The sequence below is a fragment of the Camelus dromedarius genome, chromosome 8, assembly GCF_036321535.1.
Source record: "Camelus dromedarius isolate mCamDro1 chromosome 8, mCamDro1.pat, whole genome shotgun sequence".
NCBI lineage: Eukaryota > Metazoa > Chordata > Mammalia > Artiodactyla > Camelidae > Camelus > Camelus dromedarius.
The window spans coordinates 78,828,159-78,843,843 of NC_087443.1; the positions used below are offsets into that span (position 1 = coordinate 78,828,159).

Genomic DNA, 15,685 nt, shown 5'->3' on the forward strand with positions numbered 1-15,685 from the left:
CTTGCAAAGAGAGTGAAATTTCACGTTCCGGGGTGTTGTCCACCCGGAGCTCGTCTTCGTGGATGCTGTGAGGTTGGGGTCCATCTATTTTGCTTTTCCACGTTAACGGTCTGTTTCCTTAGTGAAGGGTCGGTCTGCCCCTTCCGGGTGGTCATGTGCGATGGCCTGTGTTTGCATATCCTGTTGGTTCCCGTTGGTCTGTGAGTCCCCGTGTTAAAACCACACCATCGTCATTACCACCCCTTCATGGTTACTCTTGGCCTTCCGTATTGCAGGCTTTCTTCCACGTTCCTCTTCAAAACCACCCTCCTCCTGTTGGCCCTTTACTCTAGAGTCTGTTTTCAGGTCCTACAAGGAACCCTTCCCATGAGATTTTGATTGGAGTTGCTTTGAATTTACAGATTAATTTGGGCACCGTGGATCCCTTTAGGATAGGCGAACGTCGTCTGTGTCTCCTTATTTACGTGTTAACATCTGTCCATACAGTTTCATGATCTGCTTCAGACAGGCAGCCCCAGCAGCGTTCATGATGTTGTCTTGTTGTGACGGCAATTGGAATGATTATTGATTTCTCTTGCAGCCAAGGACAAATCTGAGAAGATATTTGCCCTGGCTTTTGTCAAGCTGATGAGATACGACGGCACCACTCTGAGAGACGGGGAGCACGACCTCATCGTCTATAAGGTACCCCGTCCTGTTGGCACAACCTTGCTAACATTGCTAAATGTTTCAGACTTTCCTGGGCTTCCTGGCCTGAGTGGACATCTCCCATCTTTGTGAGAAAACTATTCTCTGGCCACATTTAATTATGCAGATGAACATTTCAGATGACCAGCTTTTTTGCTGTTCCTAATGAGAGAAACTGATGTGTGTAATAACACATGAGGTGCTGTGTTAAAAAAATGCTCTGTGACCATGAATTAATCTCCAGGAATAAGGGAAATCATTAAAATAAGCAGTTTGGCAAATGATAAAGAGCAAATATCGTGCTGTTTAAAAGGATTAAGGGTAACAAGGGATAGAAAAAATGGCATGTGCTTGTGAACGGCCTCTGACATGTTGCATCGTTAAACCCACAGGCCGAAGCCAAGAAGCTGGAAGACGCCGGCACGTACTTGAGTCTGCCCTCCACGAAAGCCGAGCTGGAGGAGAAGGGCCACTCGGCCACGGGCAAGAGCATGCAGAGTCTGGGGAGCTGCACCATCAGCAAAGACTCCTTTCAGATCTCCACACTCGTGTGCTCCACCAAGCTGACCCAGAATGGTGAGGGCAGGGGTAGAGATGTGCTCACCCTGGGAGTTTTTGCTCCCTCAACCCATCTTCCTCGTGCTTCCCGCTGCACGGAGGAGGCCTCTATCAGTGCCCGAACACGGCCTGCGAATCATTCACTCCATCCCACTGTGGTGGCCCATGTGGCTCTTCATGAGTGAGGAGAGAGGTGGTGACACCCATTCTGCTCTGAAATTCACATCCCGATTTCACGCTAAGAATTAACCTTAAAGAGAGATCAAGCCACGGATTTACTTTTTTTTTCCTGCTCTAATATGCTATAATATTAATCTTTTTTTAAAAAATTGAAGTCTAGTTGATTTACAATGTTGTGTTAGTTTCAGGTGTACAGCAAAGTGCTTCATTTATACATATACATATATATACTTTTTCAGATGATTTTCCATTTAGATTATTACAAGATATTGAATTAGTTCCCTGTGCTGTACAGTAGGTCCTTGTCGTTCATCTATTTTACATTTAGTAGTGTGTATCTGCTAATCCCAGACTCCTAGTTTATGCCTACCCCCTGCCCCTTTCCCCTTTGGTAACCATAGTTGTTTTCTATGTGTGAGAGTCTGTTTCTGGTTTGTAAATAAGTTTGTTTGTATCTTTGTTTTTTTAGATTCCACATATTAGTGATACCATCTGATACTTGTCTTTGACTTACTTTACTTAATATGATGATCTCTAGGTCCATCCCTGTTGCTGCAAATGCCATTATTTCATTCTTTTTTATGACTGAGTTATATTCTGCAATGGATTTACTTTTATAAAAGCTTGTTGATCAAGGGATGGTGGAATGGTATAAAGGAAAATTCAAGTGACTTGGAGTCAGACCAAAGCCTGGGGCTTGAGCCCTGGCCCTGTGCTAATTGTAACCCTGGGAGTGACCTTGAACTGGAGGCTCTGAGCTGATTTTCCTCATCTGTGCACGGGTCACAGTGCCTGCCTCTGTAGGAGGGCTCTGTGAGCACCGCGGGAGCTCTGGGTGTGAGGCCCCTACTCTCCCTGTGTCTCCCCCTTTCCCAGCTGTTCATTAAGGTAATTACCAATGATTTTTAGTTTTACAAGTTGGTTTTGATGACATTTCTACTTCCCTGATGGTGAGGTAAGGCCCCCCTTTTGCCGATGCACTCACCCCAAGTGTGGCTGTAACACAGCATCAGCTGGTGCCTGTGGCCCTGGCCACTCTGCGTTGCTAATGCTGTTTGTGGCCTCCCGGCAGCACGGCTGTTCGGCCGTGGCTGCTTCTCATTCAGAGCACACTGTCTGGCCGAGGCCGAGCCTCCTGTGCAAGATCCCACATTTCAAGTCCCCCAAAGGTGATGGGCTCACAGCTCTGCCAAGTAGCTTTATGCTTTCTCAAAAATCGGCTTGAAAATCCAATTTTTCCCTCTTAGCCGCCCGATGGGGATTTTGCTTGTTAATGTCTGTGGCTGTCACGAATTGTGTCCCTGGGGGTTGTCTGTACATCTTGGTAGTAGTCTCGGGTTGCCCAGGGGACAGTCAGCATTCAGACTTTAACAGGATAACCACAGGACAGAGGTAACCCCTCGCCTGGAAGGCCCTGCGTCGTGGCAGGGAGCGCGCTGGGCTGGGCGTGCCGGCCCTGCTTCAGCGAGCACCGCCTGCTGTCTGCCCTGCCGTGCCGGGCTGTGCAACCTGTGCTCTTGCCTCCTGTCTCACAGGGGAGCTAGGCGGGGGCGTGGGGGGAGACACATCACTCAAACGCTCGAAGGCCATCTGGATACATCTCTCCAACGTTACTTTTATCATTTACCTTTTTCATCAGGGTACTTTATCGAAGCATCAAGAATGACTGTAGCCTGTGCAGTAAGCTCCATAGACAGATGAACGCCCTTCCCTGGGGCATTGGGCTCTGTGCATGCAGGGGCAGGTCAGGGATGCACAGGGAGCCTGCGTGGTTAGTGCCCAGGGAACGTGCCGTCCACCAGGTGGGTGCTGGCTTGACGCTGGGTTATGGAAAGGATGACCCTGCAGGTCAGATGTTACTCTCTCGATTTGGCCCTAATAATTGACTAGCCTGATGGCTGCTCCACTGCTCTTCTTTAACTCAGGGCAGTGGCAGCCTCTCTAGTGAGTCAGCTCCCGTATGTGGGGCCCTCTAAGTTCTGCTGTGTCTCGCCATTTTCACTGTGTAGGAAGCCACCATCCCAGAGCGTGGGTTGTATTCCAAAAGCAAGTTTGGAGTGGTTATTAGGGACTTGAATGTATTTTCCCATTAAAACAGTGTTCTGAGTAGCAGTTAGGTTGTGAGACCCACAGAATCCTTCTTAAACCCACATATCCCTGGAGAAGAGGATGGCAAACTAGGACATCCTCAAGGTATTAAGTCACAGAAATATCCCAAGGGGATGAGTCAACCCCTCCTCTCACCTCCAAGCTCTTTGAATCTCACCAGACGCAGGGTAGTCCCCTCCCTGGAACCGAGGGGCACAGCACCCTGGTCTCGGCAGCAGCTGTTGCCGGGCAACCAGGAGATCCCGATGTGGTAACTCGCTCACTAAGAGTCAGGGGGACGTCTTTTGTTGTTCCTTTCACACCAGCCAGTGATTCCTCTTTTTGGGATGGTGGTGTGTCAGGTGTGTGCAAGCCGGAGCTGCCTCCATTGGCGTCTGGCTTTGAGCCCCAGATTCTCCTCTGAGGGAGCCATTTCTCTGAAACCATGATTTGTTACTCCAAAGTTCCATTACTTAGGGAAAAGGGTGGCTGAATTATTCATTGAGGTTTGTATTAAACCTCTCTGTTCTCAGCTTTATGCTGGATGCTACGGGAGATACGAAAAAAAGTAGGAGATGTGGTCCTTTGCTCAGTCAGCTTGCTATGTAATTAGAGAGAAGTCATGGGACAGAATTATTACAGGTCAAAGTGCAGTGGTTTCCTGGGAATGAGACGAGAGGAGAGGACCTGGGGGGCTGGCGGGCTGGACAAGCTCCCCCTCCTCAGAGGCGTTTGTCCCTGCTGATTTACCCAGCTGTATTTTTTCTCAAATTTACAACACAGAGGTAAACGTCAGGCTCGCTCTTATCCAAAGTGCCACTAACTTTGCATGAATGGGATCCAGATTAATGAGTCTCCGTTAAAAAACCGCTGGTTGCAAATCAAAACTACAATGAGGCATCACCTTACACCAGTTAGAATGGCCATCATTAAAAAATGGACGAATGATAAATGCTGGAGAGAGTGTGGATGGAGAAAAGGGAACCCTCCTACATCACTGGTGGGAATATAGTTTGGTGTAGCCATTATGGAAAACAGTATGGAGATTTCTCAAAAGACTAAAAATAGACTTACCATATGATCCAGCAATCCCACTCCTGGGCATATATCCAGAGGGAACTCTAGGCCAAAAAGATCATGTACCCCAGTGTTCATAGCAGCACTATTTACAATAGTCAAGACATGGAAGCAACCTAAATGTCCATTGACAGATGACTGAATAAGGAAGTTATGGTATATTTATATAATGGGGTACTACTTAGTGATAAAAAATAAAATAATGCCATTTGCAGCAACATGGATAGACCTGGAGATCGTCATTCTAAGTGAAGTAAGCCAGACAGAGAAAGAAAAATACCATATGATATCACTCATATGTGGAATCTAAAAGAAAAGAAAAAAGTGGACACTAATGAACTCATCTACAAAACAGAAACAGACTCACAGTCATAGTAAACAATTTTATGTACTGGGGGAAAGAGGGTGGGAAGGCATAAATTTGGGAGTTGGAGACTTGCAAAGGTTAACCACTATATAAAAATGGATAAAAACCAAATTTCTTCTCTATAGCACAAAGAACTATATTCAATATCTTGTAGTAAACTTTAATAGAAAAGAAAATGAAAACAAATATGTGCATGTATATGTGTGACTGGGACATTGTGCTGTACCCCAGAAATTGACACATTGTAACTGACTGTTCTTCAATTATTAAAAAAAAAAAACAAAAAACACAATGCCCACTGGTAACTCTTGGGAGGTGGAAATCTCCCTTAGCTTGGGACTGAGAGCATGTTTGGACAGAATGTAGTTTTTTCATTATTTCACTTAGGGTAGAAATTAAAACAGGTTAACTTTCACGATGAATACCGAAAATTTTCAATTCCTGATTGTCTCTTTGATGGGCTGCTGTTGGTCTTCCTGCTGGGCATCATTCCAAGTGCTTTCTCCATGTTTTGCCCTTCAATTCTTGCACCAACCCTGATTTAGGCAACATTGTGCCCATTGCTCAGATAGGAAAACCGAGGTGAAGGGACTTGCCCAAGGTCATATACTGGTGGCGTGGCCCAGCTGGTGTTTGAATCTCCATGGTCTCTTCCACAGGACACTAGGATGCTGTCCCCTTTGTGTTTTCCTGTTTTTAACTCTTCCCTTTGTCAGCTTTCCTAGGGGGTGAGGCCACAAGTTGAGAGTGTGGGTTTGGAGCCTCATCGCACGTATGCCTTTTGTGTGGTTTGATCCTCAAATTACAATTGGTGTCTTGAGTTCCCTGAAATTCCATCTATTGTCAAAATTCCGTTTTTCTTTTCAGTATTAACTAGGGTTTTTCTTACGGAGCCCATTTCTGGAGCAAAAGTTCATTCCTGATGAGCATAAACAGTAAATTAGATGTGCTTTTCCTGATGGTGTTTTTTCACGTAATGGGATATTAATAGGACTTCAAGTGAAAATTGTGTGGGCACACGTCCTTTCCCAGAGATGTTTTGGATTCTGTCTTCATGGCTTAAAGACGTCTTGCTTCTGTAAACAAAATCATTTCTCAGCATCGTCTTCCACACTGAGTAGCAAAAATCGATATGTTCAATTTGTGATTTTTCTATTAGGAAATAAACATAAAACTGATGGAAGGGTCAGGCCTGGGTGAGGGCTGCAGACTCAGCCCAGCAGTGGTCTCAGGGCCAGGGTGCTTGTGTCCTTTAGGACTGTAGCCTTGCAGGCTCAGTACTTGAGTTTGCCTTGATTGTTTTATATTACTTTATTAAAAAAAAAATAAGAATCTGATTCTCAAACTGGGAAAAACCATTTGGGAGAAGCTGCCGGGACAGCCCTGAATGGTGAGTGGCCTCACAGGCCTGCTGCCGCTCCGCTCTGCCTTCTCGTGGATCGGAAAGGCCAGTCCTTCTTTCGTAGGCTCCCAAATGCCTTTTTAAAGCTTCTACGTGGACATCATTTCATGGTAAATGTAGTTGGAAGTGATGAATTCAGCCACACTAGGCGTCAAGTATGTTGCTGGAAAGTAATGAAATATTTGGCTGGCGAACGTTTCCAAATAGGGTTGATTTTTCTGTTCAGAAAATTACGTAGGGGACGTCACATGATACATGAGCAAGGGAGACAGAGTTCTCGCTGGGAGGGACTCATTTTCATTTTCCGTTTCCAGTGGACCTCCTGGGGCTTCTGAAGTGGCGTTCCAACACCAACCTGCTGCAGCAGAACCTGAGACAGCTGATGAAGGTCGACGGTGGCGAAGTGGTGAAGGTAACGAGGGTCGCACGTCGTCCTGGCTGTCCTGCTGCCCTGCTGTGTATCGTTAGATGTAGACACTGCCTTCCAAGGCATACAGGGGCACCTCCCCGATATTGTGGCTTCAGGTCCAGACCACTGCAGTGAGCAACTCACGCAAATTATTTCGTTCCCCAGTTCGTATGAAAGTTATGTTTGCACTGTAGTGTAGTCTGTTGAGCGTGCGGCAGCGTCGTGTCTAACAAAACCATGTATACGCCATCGTGACAAATACTTCATGGTTAGAAAAAATGCTAACCGTTACCTGAGCCTTCGTGAGGGGTGACTTCTTGCGGCAGTTACACCAAAGATCACCGATCACAGATCCGTAACAAATCCCATAACAATGACAAAGTTTGAAATATCGCGAGGATTACCAACATGTGACACAGATGCGAAGTGAGCAAATGCTGCTGGGAAAATGGTGCCAATGGGCGTGCTCAACACAAGGTTGCCACAAACCTTCAATTTGTAAAACCCGCAGTATCTGCCGAGCACAATAAAACGATGTCTGACTTTGTGGGGTTCTGGGTATAATCCCTGTAACAAATGTGTTCTTTTGGATGTGAACACATGCCTCCAAGAGACAGACGTCCTGTGGACTCTGGTTGAGGATGACAGTCTGGCTTCACTGTGATGGTAATGGGCTTTGGAATCAACCAAGGGTCCTTGCTGTGGGGCTGAGAAAGGTTAATAACCCCTTTAAGCCTTGCTTCCCCTGCTGTTCAGTGGAGAGACAGAGTGCCTTCTTCCGAGGGTTGTTGTGCAGGTTAAATGAGATAAGGTCGCTTGTAGCTGGCCCCTGGGAGGTCCTCCGGGAGTTTCCGCATTTATCATTATTGAAACAGAGCAGGAGCCTATGGGGCCTTCCCAGGACAGACATCCCCTCTCCCCTGCCACGTGTCTTCTACCTGCCTCTTGTCTGTAGGAAATCTTTAGTGAAAGAATAAGTTCAATCAGAGAAATGAGAAAATATAGAAACAGAGGGAAATAGTCAAACAAAACAAAATTATCATGGTTAGTCATTAAGGTCAAGGACCTTTAGCTCCTCCTCAGGGGCTACAGACAATGTTCCGAGCCCTGTCCTTAGAGCTGTTTTGTAGACACTGAAAGCCCCACTAGGTGGGAAAAGTTTGCTACATGATGACCAGACTGTTGTCATTAGAGAAGCTGCCACAGTTCCGGGAACTGGCCCCAAAGACATGGGAACAAACTGACCCCGAACTGAAGATTAACTGGACTTAAAGCAATCAAGGTGACGCTGACCAGATGACTGCATGAGCAAATTCAAGATGACTGTCAGAGCTGACTGTGCTGTTCTGCACATAGCCCCCTCCCTCCCCACACATACCTGAAACTCCGCTTTAAAAGTTCTTGCCCACCGATCAGCAGTGGGGAATTGGCCTTTGGACATAAGTCTGCCTTCTCCTCCGGTTGCCGGCCTCCAGGATAAAACTTTTCTTTCTACCAACGCTTGCCTCTGGAGCGGCGAGCAGCCGACCCGAGTTTCGGTAACATCATCATTGTCGTTACCATCCCCGCTGTTAATTTAACCCTGGCTCTCGGCTCACCCAGACCTCCTGTCACTGATGTGGAGAGGGACGCGGTGTGTCTGAAACTTCGCAGCGCTCAGCCTTGTCTGGGCCGTGTTCCTCCCACGTGACCTTGGGCTCACTTGTTAGCATCACACAGAGGAGGCTTGAGAGCAGTGTCCCTGACCGTCTGGGGTCTTCCTCTAAGGCAGGACCGTCAGCCTGACATGATCGGGGATCCCGCTGAGGGCTCGGATTCTGTGGTTCTTTAGTTGGTACTTGGTGCAGACACAGTGGTTCTGGTATTTTCTTTAGTATTAGGCTGTCCTTGCCTCCCACCTGTTCACGGCTTCTCCTTGTACCTGAGGGGGTGCGTTTCCGTGTTCACGGGGCTTCACTGTGGCTGACACGCAGCAAGCTTGCCCCCCGCTCGCGGTCTCCCGTGAGCAAGGTCCCCACTGCCTGGTCTGTGTCTCTCCCTCTGTGAGAGGCGCCTGCTGAGGGAGACTCCCTTATCTCTGGGAAAATTAATTACTTAAAATGGCCTTAATTAAGCAGCAGTGTGGTTAACTTAAGTGTAAATGAATGTGGTGGCGCTGTTGCCCTAAATTCATCGTATCCCCATTCAAACATATCCTCACTAATCTTCAAATTTTAATCATCTTTTTCCCGGTCCTTGTCTTCTTCTCCTGGCTTGGACAATGTTAATTGCATTTTAAACTTCCCTGGGCTCTGTAAATTCCCGAATTCAGACGGAAACTGGGCGAGTAAGTTAACATAACTTTAAAAGACACACAATTAATGGCATCGTGTCCGCTGTCATTTTTAAGTCCCCGAGTCACATGAGGAATTACTTACACTTTGGTTGCCCTGTTGTTAACACTTAACGGGGAAAATCTGGAATCGTCTGGTCTTGTTCTCTCCCTGGTTCCTCTTACCTAATCTGTTAGCAGGTTCTGTCGTTCATGCCTGGAGACGGTTTCACATCTCTCCCTCTTCTTCCCGTGTTCAGTGGTACCCCCCAGGCCTGGGTGCCCCGTCCACCCCTTACCTGCTCTGCCTGAGTTTATTCCTTCCCATTTTCTTTGTGTTCTAACACCCTGTGGGCCTAGAGCCGTGAACTGACTCATCTAAGGCCACAGGACTGTTGATGGGAGCCAGGGCCAGAGGGAACCCCACCCTGCATGGGTCTCCTTTCAGTCTGTTTTTTTTTTTTTTTAATTTTTATTGAAGTATAGTCAATTTACAATGTTAGTTTCAGGTGTACATGAAGTGATTCAGTTACATACATACATATATATTTTTTCTTTTCAGATTCTTTTCCATTATAGGTTATTACAAGAAATTGAATATAGTTCCCTGTGCTGTACAGTAGGTCCTTATTTATCTGTTTTACATACAGTAATGTGTGTCTGTTAATCCCCAACCCCTGATTTATCCTTTCCCACCCTCCTTTCATTCTGTTAAGGATGCTGACGGACTGTGGGTTTTATTTGACTTATTCAAGGCCTCCCTTCTGTATGTTTATAACTTGCAATGGAAAGAGAACACTGCTGATAGACTGAGAAAAGTATTCACCCATTTAGTAAAAGATGCAGTTTCTCATTTTGATGGGAAGTGAAAATGGTGATTTTGATCCTCTGGTGGATAGCCTTGGAACGAGGGCAAATGTCGAAAGAAGCCCTCTTGTGGCCCTGTGGGAGGGCTCCCCTGCAGAACACGCGTGTCCCTGCACTTCTGGGACTGCAGCCAGATACCCAAGGCTCCAGCTCTCTGCAGTCATGTTTCTGTGTCATTTGCCTGGGTGGGGTTGGGGGTGGGGTCATGCGCCTTATTTACATAAACTGTGACAAGCCAGGGCCGGCGCCTGGTGAGTCCGTTGGCAGGAACATTGGGCTGTTAGCAGATGGAGTTAAGTTTTGACCTTTGCAAAGCTTTTACAACCTGAAAACGAAGAGCAGTGATACAAAAGTAACGAGGTGGCTCAGGCTTAAGTAATTACAGAGTTGACGGAGCCCTTGACGTCCAGACCGGAGTGCCTCCTGGTCAGGGTGCTTTCATTCCCCCGCCGTTGATATGAGACACAGATTAGGTGGTGGGTGGCGCAGTGGACTAGAATGAGGGTGTTATGCCGGGCGGGCCTCAGGTCTCTTACTGGGTCTGAGAGCACGTCCTCCCTCCGGAAGGAGAGCTGTGGGGCACTAAATGTGGGGCTGTTGCAGGGTTCCACAGCTCACGCCGGGCAGGCAGTGAGCACCAGCTGGGGGGCGAGTCCCCGGGTTTGGTTCCTCGGTCTGGGGCTCAAACCGTCTGAGATCCTCTGTGGGGACATGAAGGGGTTCTGTGCATGGGCCCAGCTGCCCAGGAAGATCTGGTCCAGGGATCTCATTCAGCCAGTCTTCTGTCCCGGCTGTGGGGACCCTTACTCCTTTGTTTTAATTGTGCTTTTTTTCTTTGGAAGTGGGGAGGTATCTTTTTTATCTGTCTGTCTGTCTGTCTGTCTGTCTGTCTGTCTGTCTGTCTACCTACCTACCTACCTGCCTACCTATTTAGTGGAGGGACTGGGGGCTGAGCCCAGGACCTTGTGCGTGCTAAGCGCGTGCTCTGCTGAGCTGTACCCTCCCCTGTCCTTCTGTTTTTAAGAACCACTTGATTGCCATGTGACTCACATACCAGAAAACACCCTTTCAATTCGTACAATGCAGAGGTTCTCACTGTCTTCACAGAGTTGTACAGCTGTCCCCACTCTCATTTCGGGCCATTTCCATCACCGGAAAAAGAAAAACCCATACCCATTAGCTGTCACTCCCCACGCTCCAGGCAACCGTCTGTCTCTGGATTTTGACGATTCTGGATATTTTATGTAAATTGAATCAGACAATATTCGGCCTTTTCTGATTTGCTTCTTTTGGTTTCAGGGCATGTTGTGGCATGTAGCAGAACTTCATTCCTTTCTGTGGCTGAATAGTCAATATTCTGTTGTATGGATATGCCATGTTCGTTCATCTGTTCATCTGCTGATGGACATTTGGGTTGTTTCCGCATTTTGACAATTAGAAGTACAGCTGCCATGAATATTTGTGCAGAAGTTTTTGTGGGGGGCATATGTTTTCCATTCTTTTGGTTGCATACCCAGGAATGAAATTATGGGGTCACATGGTAAATCTATGTTTAGCCCTTTGAGGAACTGTCAGTCTGTTTTCCAAAGCCATTGTGTGGTTTTTCATTTCTACCAGTGTCGTATAAGAGCTCCAATTTCTCTCCATCCTTTCCCACACGTAACTATTGTCTGTCATTTTGAGAATAGCTGCCAGTTTGGGTGAAGTGGTGTCTCACTGTGGTTTTGATTTGCATATGTCCAGTGCCTAATAATGATGTCACCATACTTCATTCCATTTTATGGCCAACAGTCCATTGTATGGCATTCTGCCTCAGCTTGATCCACTCCACAAACAGGGAACTCATTCCTTCCAGTGGAGTCCTTTTCGTCCATCCTACACATCCTTCAGGGGAGGATGGGGCTAGTGTTCAAAGCCCCTTTCTAGTGTGACAAAACTTTGAAGTCTTCTGAGTTTTTCCTTTCTGAATTAAATTCATGATGTTTTTGCCATTCTATGCTGCAGTGTTTATTTGGTGAGTCATAGTAGGCTAGAAGAGGAATTTCTAAATTGCTGTTGAATAAACTGAGCATGTCCTGGCCCTCTGCTCTTTACCAGCTTCAGAATCATACACCTCTTCTGTCCTCGGGCACCTGCGTCTGCAGAAGGTCCTTTATTATACCAGAAATTGCTCCTTGTGTGGCTTCGGCGCACTTGCTAGCTCGGGTCCCATACTCAGAGTGTCCGGAACGAGTGAGAACCAGTCTTCCCCGAGTTGCTGTTGCACTGTTTGTGATGAAAAACAGGAGAAGGGTTGGAGAGGTCCCATGGGAGGGGGCCCTAGGCAGCTCCCTGCTGCCCGTCCTCCTCTGCTCGACTCAGGGTGGCATGCCTTTGCTCTAAATTCATTCGTCTCAGATTTTTGTCGTGTGCATCTAATGGCTGCAAAAAATCCCTGAAGTTCCTAGCTTAGTAGGTGCTGTTTGGGAAAGGTGGGTGTTTGCAGTATTGCCAAAAATGGGCGTTGTTTTCAGTGGGGGAGCTGGGCGGGCTTGCTCTGTCTGCTGACCTGTTGTGTCTCTCTAGTTCCTCCAGGACACCTTGGATGCCCTCTTCAACATCATGATGGAGAACTCGGAGAGCGAGACTTTTGATACATTAGTGTTTGATGCTCTGGTAAGACGCTCTGACTTTGCATCTGCTCAGATATTAAGGGGCACTTTCATGCTGCAGCCTTTGAAGCTGGGGGCGGGAATCCATCACAGTGACCTTGAAAGCATTTCCAGTTGTAAACCCAATCAGAGCAGCTGAATTGAGAGGCAGAAAGTTTCTTTCACTGCAAGGCTATAGTTAGGCAGATGTAATGTGTGGGGTGAGGTGAGGGAAACTGGTCGACCAACTTCTGTCTGGAAATGTCATCGCTCCTTGGTGCACCGCACGGTGCCAAGGTTTCAGATGACGCTTCCAAAGTCGTCTGCCTTTTTTTTTTTTTTTTGCTAACATGGATATTAATCTCACAGGTATTTATCATTGGACTGATTGCTGATAGAAAATTTCAGCATTTCAATCCTGTTTTGGAAACCTACATTAAGAAACACTTCAGTGCAACATTAGCCTACACGTAAGTTCTTTTTTGTTGCTTTAAAACCACTACTTCTTTTTGTCTGTTTTTGTAAGAGCCTTTTCCATGTACTTTTGCCCGTAAGTCTGGATTTCCCTTCCCCAAACTGAATTTATTGGTATAATTTTTATTATTCTTTCCCTCTTAACAGACCTAAAAATCTTGCTGAGAGAGGTATGTGAGGAAGTATCAGAACATTCTTGAATAAATTCCTGTTCTTCTCCGTACCTTTCTATTTGTCTTTGAAATTTTCAGTTTGTGTTTGATGAAACGGATACGTGGGTGCCGAGTGCCTGCCACACCATGGCTTCCCGACAAGCATTTGATGAGTGAATAAATGGATGTGTTCCTGTTTTGAGATGATTGGTTATTTAGTGTGAATAAAATTCAGTTTTGTACTTTTCAATGTATCTTTTTGCTCTTTAAAGAGTGCCTTTCCCTTTGTTCCAGAAGCTGCAGCTGTGACTAACTTAGATTCTTCCTGCCTGCCCGTCTGCCCCCACACCGCTAGACATGCCCTGTGGGTCTGGTGGGACGCGCCCCCGGCAAGCCTAGTGGGGATGCCCCAACCCGGGGACCTGGCTGGCTGGGCTTACGTTTCCACTCTGTCCCTGACAAGTTTAAGTTGATTAACGTCCCTGAGCTCCAGCCCTCTCATCTGTAAAACAGCAGGACCGTAGGGTTCCTTGAGGATTTTAATGAGTTATTACATGTTGAGTGTTTGGAATAATCCGTGGCACTTAGAAAGCGCTAAGCAGTAGTTAGGTTTCATTATTATTAGAATTATTAGGGCGAGTTCCTCGTTCTCTCACAATGGGATTTGTTGGCATGTATTCAGACTTCTTATTGTGTGAGTTGCAGTGAGAAAGAAAGACTTAATTTCTTTAAGACCCTTCCCCCTAGAATCATTAGAAATGATGGAAGTTGGAAGTAGTGTTGAAGCTCCCGTCTGTGTCTTGACCATGCTTAGGTCAAAACCTGTCATCCTTGACTGTTTCTCAAGCCCAGCAGTCCTGTTCCCGGTTTTTGAGCTCAAGCATGCTTGAGCACATGTTTACTGCGAGGCGGTGGGTGGAGCCCCGATGGGCAGAGAGCTCCGATGTCCTGGCGCACACAGGACAGGACAAGCTGTGACAAGCTTTGTGCTTGCTTGCTAATAAATGTTTGTTTAAAACATTCTGTTGTCTCGCTGGAGAGGCCCCGCTTGTCTGCACTTCGGACGGTTCCTGACAGACCGTGGGGAGGTTCTCATTAAGTGGCACCATCTTGCTATGGCCGCCAAAAGGGTGCCCATGCACAGCTTAGGAGGTGGCCTGTGCGCGTCTCTCAGTGTGACATGACTGCGTATGGGTCACCTTCACGATGTTCCTTTTTTGCTGAGATACGGCCAAACAGCTCTTCTCAGATTAGATTTTGTACTTCAATTTCAGAAAATCAGAACGGTGACAAGGTCACCGTGCTATGTTCCAGATGCTCCTGTTGGCACCCCTCTCCCCTACAAGAAGGGTGCTGTTCCGTTCTCAAAGGTGGAAGATGGAAAGCAGGGAGCATTGGACAAGTTACTCAGTGGGAAACACAGAAAGTACCATTTTATTTTCAAGTTATGATGAGACTGAGTTGTGAGTTAGCATCCGCTCATTCATTCTCCATCATCTGCTGAAAAGGACATTTTAATTTCAGCAAATAAGTATTCTTATCATGTTTGGTAGAGCAACAACCCCAAGTGGTTCTTCAGCAGTGTGAATCTGAGTGTTTTCTCCTTGAAGTGCCAGAGGAGGTAATTGTGATTCGCACAGTTCCAACCCAGTCATGGAAGGCTGTCTCCGCACTAGTGAATGCTTTCCGTGTCCTCTGGCCTGGGGGGACGTTCTGGCACAGAGTGTCATCCCAGCAGGTCCCTCGCCCCCTCCTGTCTAGAAGTCTTGGCACGAATGGACTTAGGTTAGACTTTCATCCAGGTTGTTTCTCACTCTTTCCTTTGATAAGTATTGAGATCTGCAGCCTTATTTCACAAAGAACACCAAGAGAAGAAATTAAAAATGACTGTAGTGGGGGAGGGCCTAGCTCAGTGGTGGAGTGCATGCCTAGCGTGCACAAGGTCCTGGGTTCAATTCCCTAGTACCTCCATTTAAAAAAAAAAAAAGGAACCTAATTACCTCCCCCACCCGGCAAAAAAAATCAAAATTAAAAAAAAAAATAAAGATGATTGTGGCGGAGGGGTTACTTGTTAGCATCCCGGCTCTCAGAGAGCAGGAGCTCCTGCATCGGTAGTTTACGATCAGAGAGACCGGTGCTGGTCCAGGCGAGGAGGGAGGCATCAGCTTTGGGGGCTGGTCTTCCAGAAAACCAGCAGGACAGGCTCCTTTCTGTCCCCAGAGCTGTCTTTTCCAGAGCTGGTTCAGGCGTCCCTCTCCCTGAACCAATGCCCTGTTTGGTCAAGTACCAAGGAGTTTGATCTTTCTGCAGCTACAGATGGCCTGGCTCACACGGATTGGGGTCTTTTGACTTCAGATTTATTTTCTGGTTCTGGGTGATTCTCTTAGTAAATCATTCCTTCTTATTATTCTTTCATTTGATTAATCTTTTGGAAGAATTTCCAAAAAGTATTTCTGTGGAGTGTATATTCCTTGGGTAGCTGT

General features: G+C 46.8%; 1 protein-coding gene across 2 annotated transcripts in view; it reads left to right on the top strand.

Moving 5' to 3' along the window:
* The window catches only part of DOCK1 (dedicator of cytokinesis 1), a 484,546-nt gene that overhangs the window by 97,127 nt on the left and 371,734 nt on the right, over window positions 1-15,685 (top strand). For both annotated transcript variants that reach the window (XM_031460760.2, XM_064488534.1), the window contains exons 17-21: window positions 581-684; window positions 1,080-1,263; window positions 6,674-6,771; window positions 12,512-12,601; window positions 12,946-13,046. In XM_031460760.2, coding sequence (XP_031316620.2) covers window positions 581-684; window positions 1,080-1,263; window positions 6,674-6,771; window positions 12,512-12,601; window positions 12,946-13,046 — 577 coding nt within the window. The remainder of the gene's footprint in view (window positions 1-580; window positions 685-1,079; window positions 1,264-6,673; window positions 6,772-12,511; window positions 12,602-12,945; window positions 13,047-15,685) is intronic.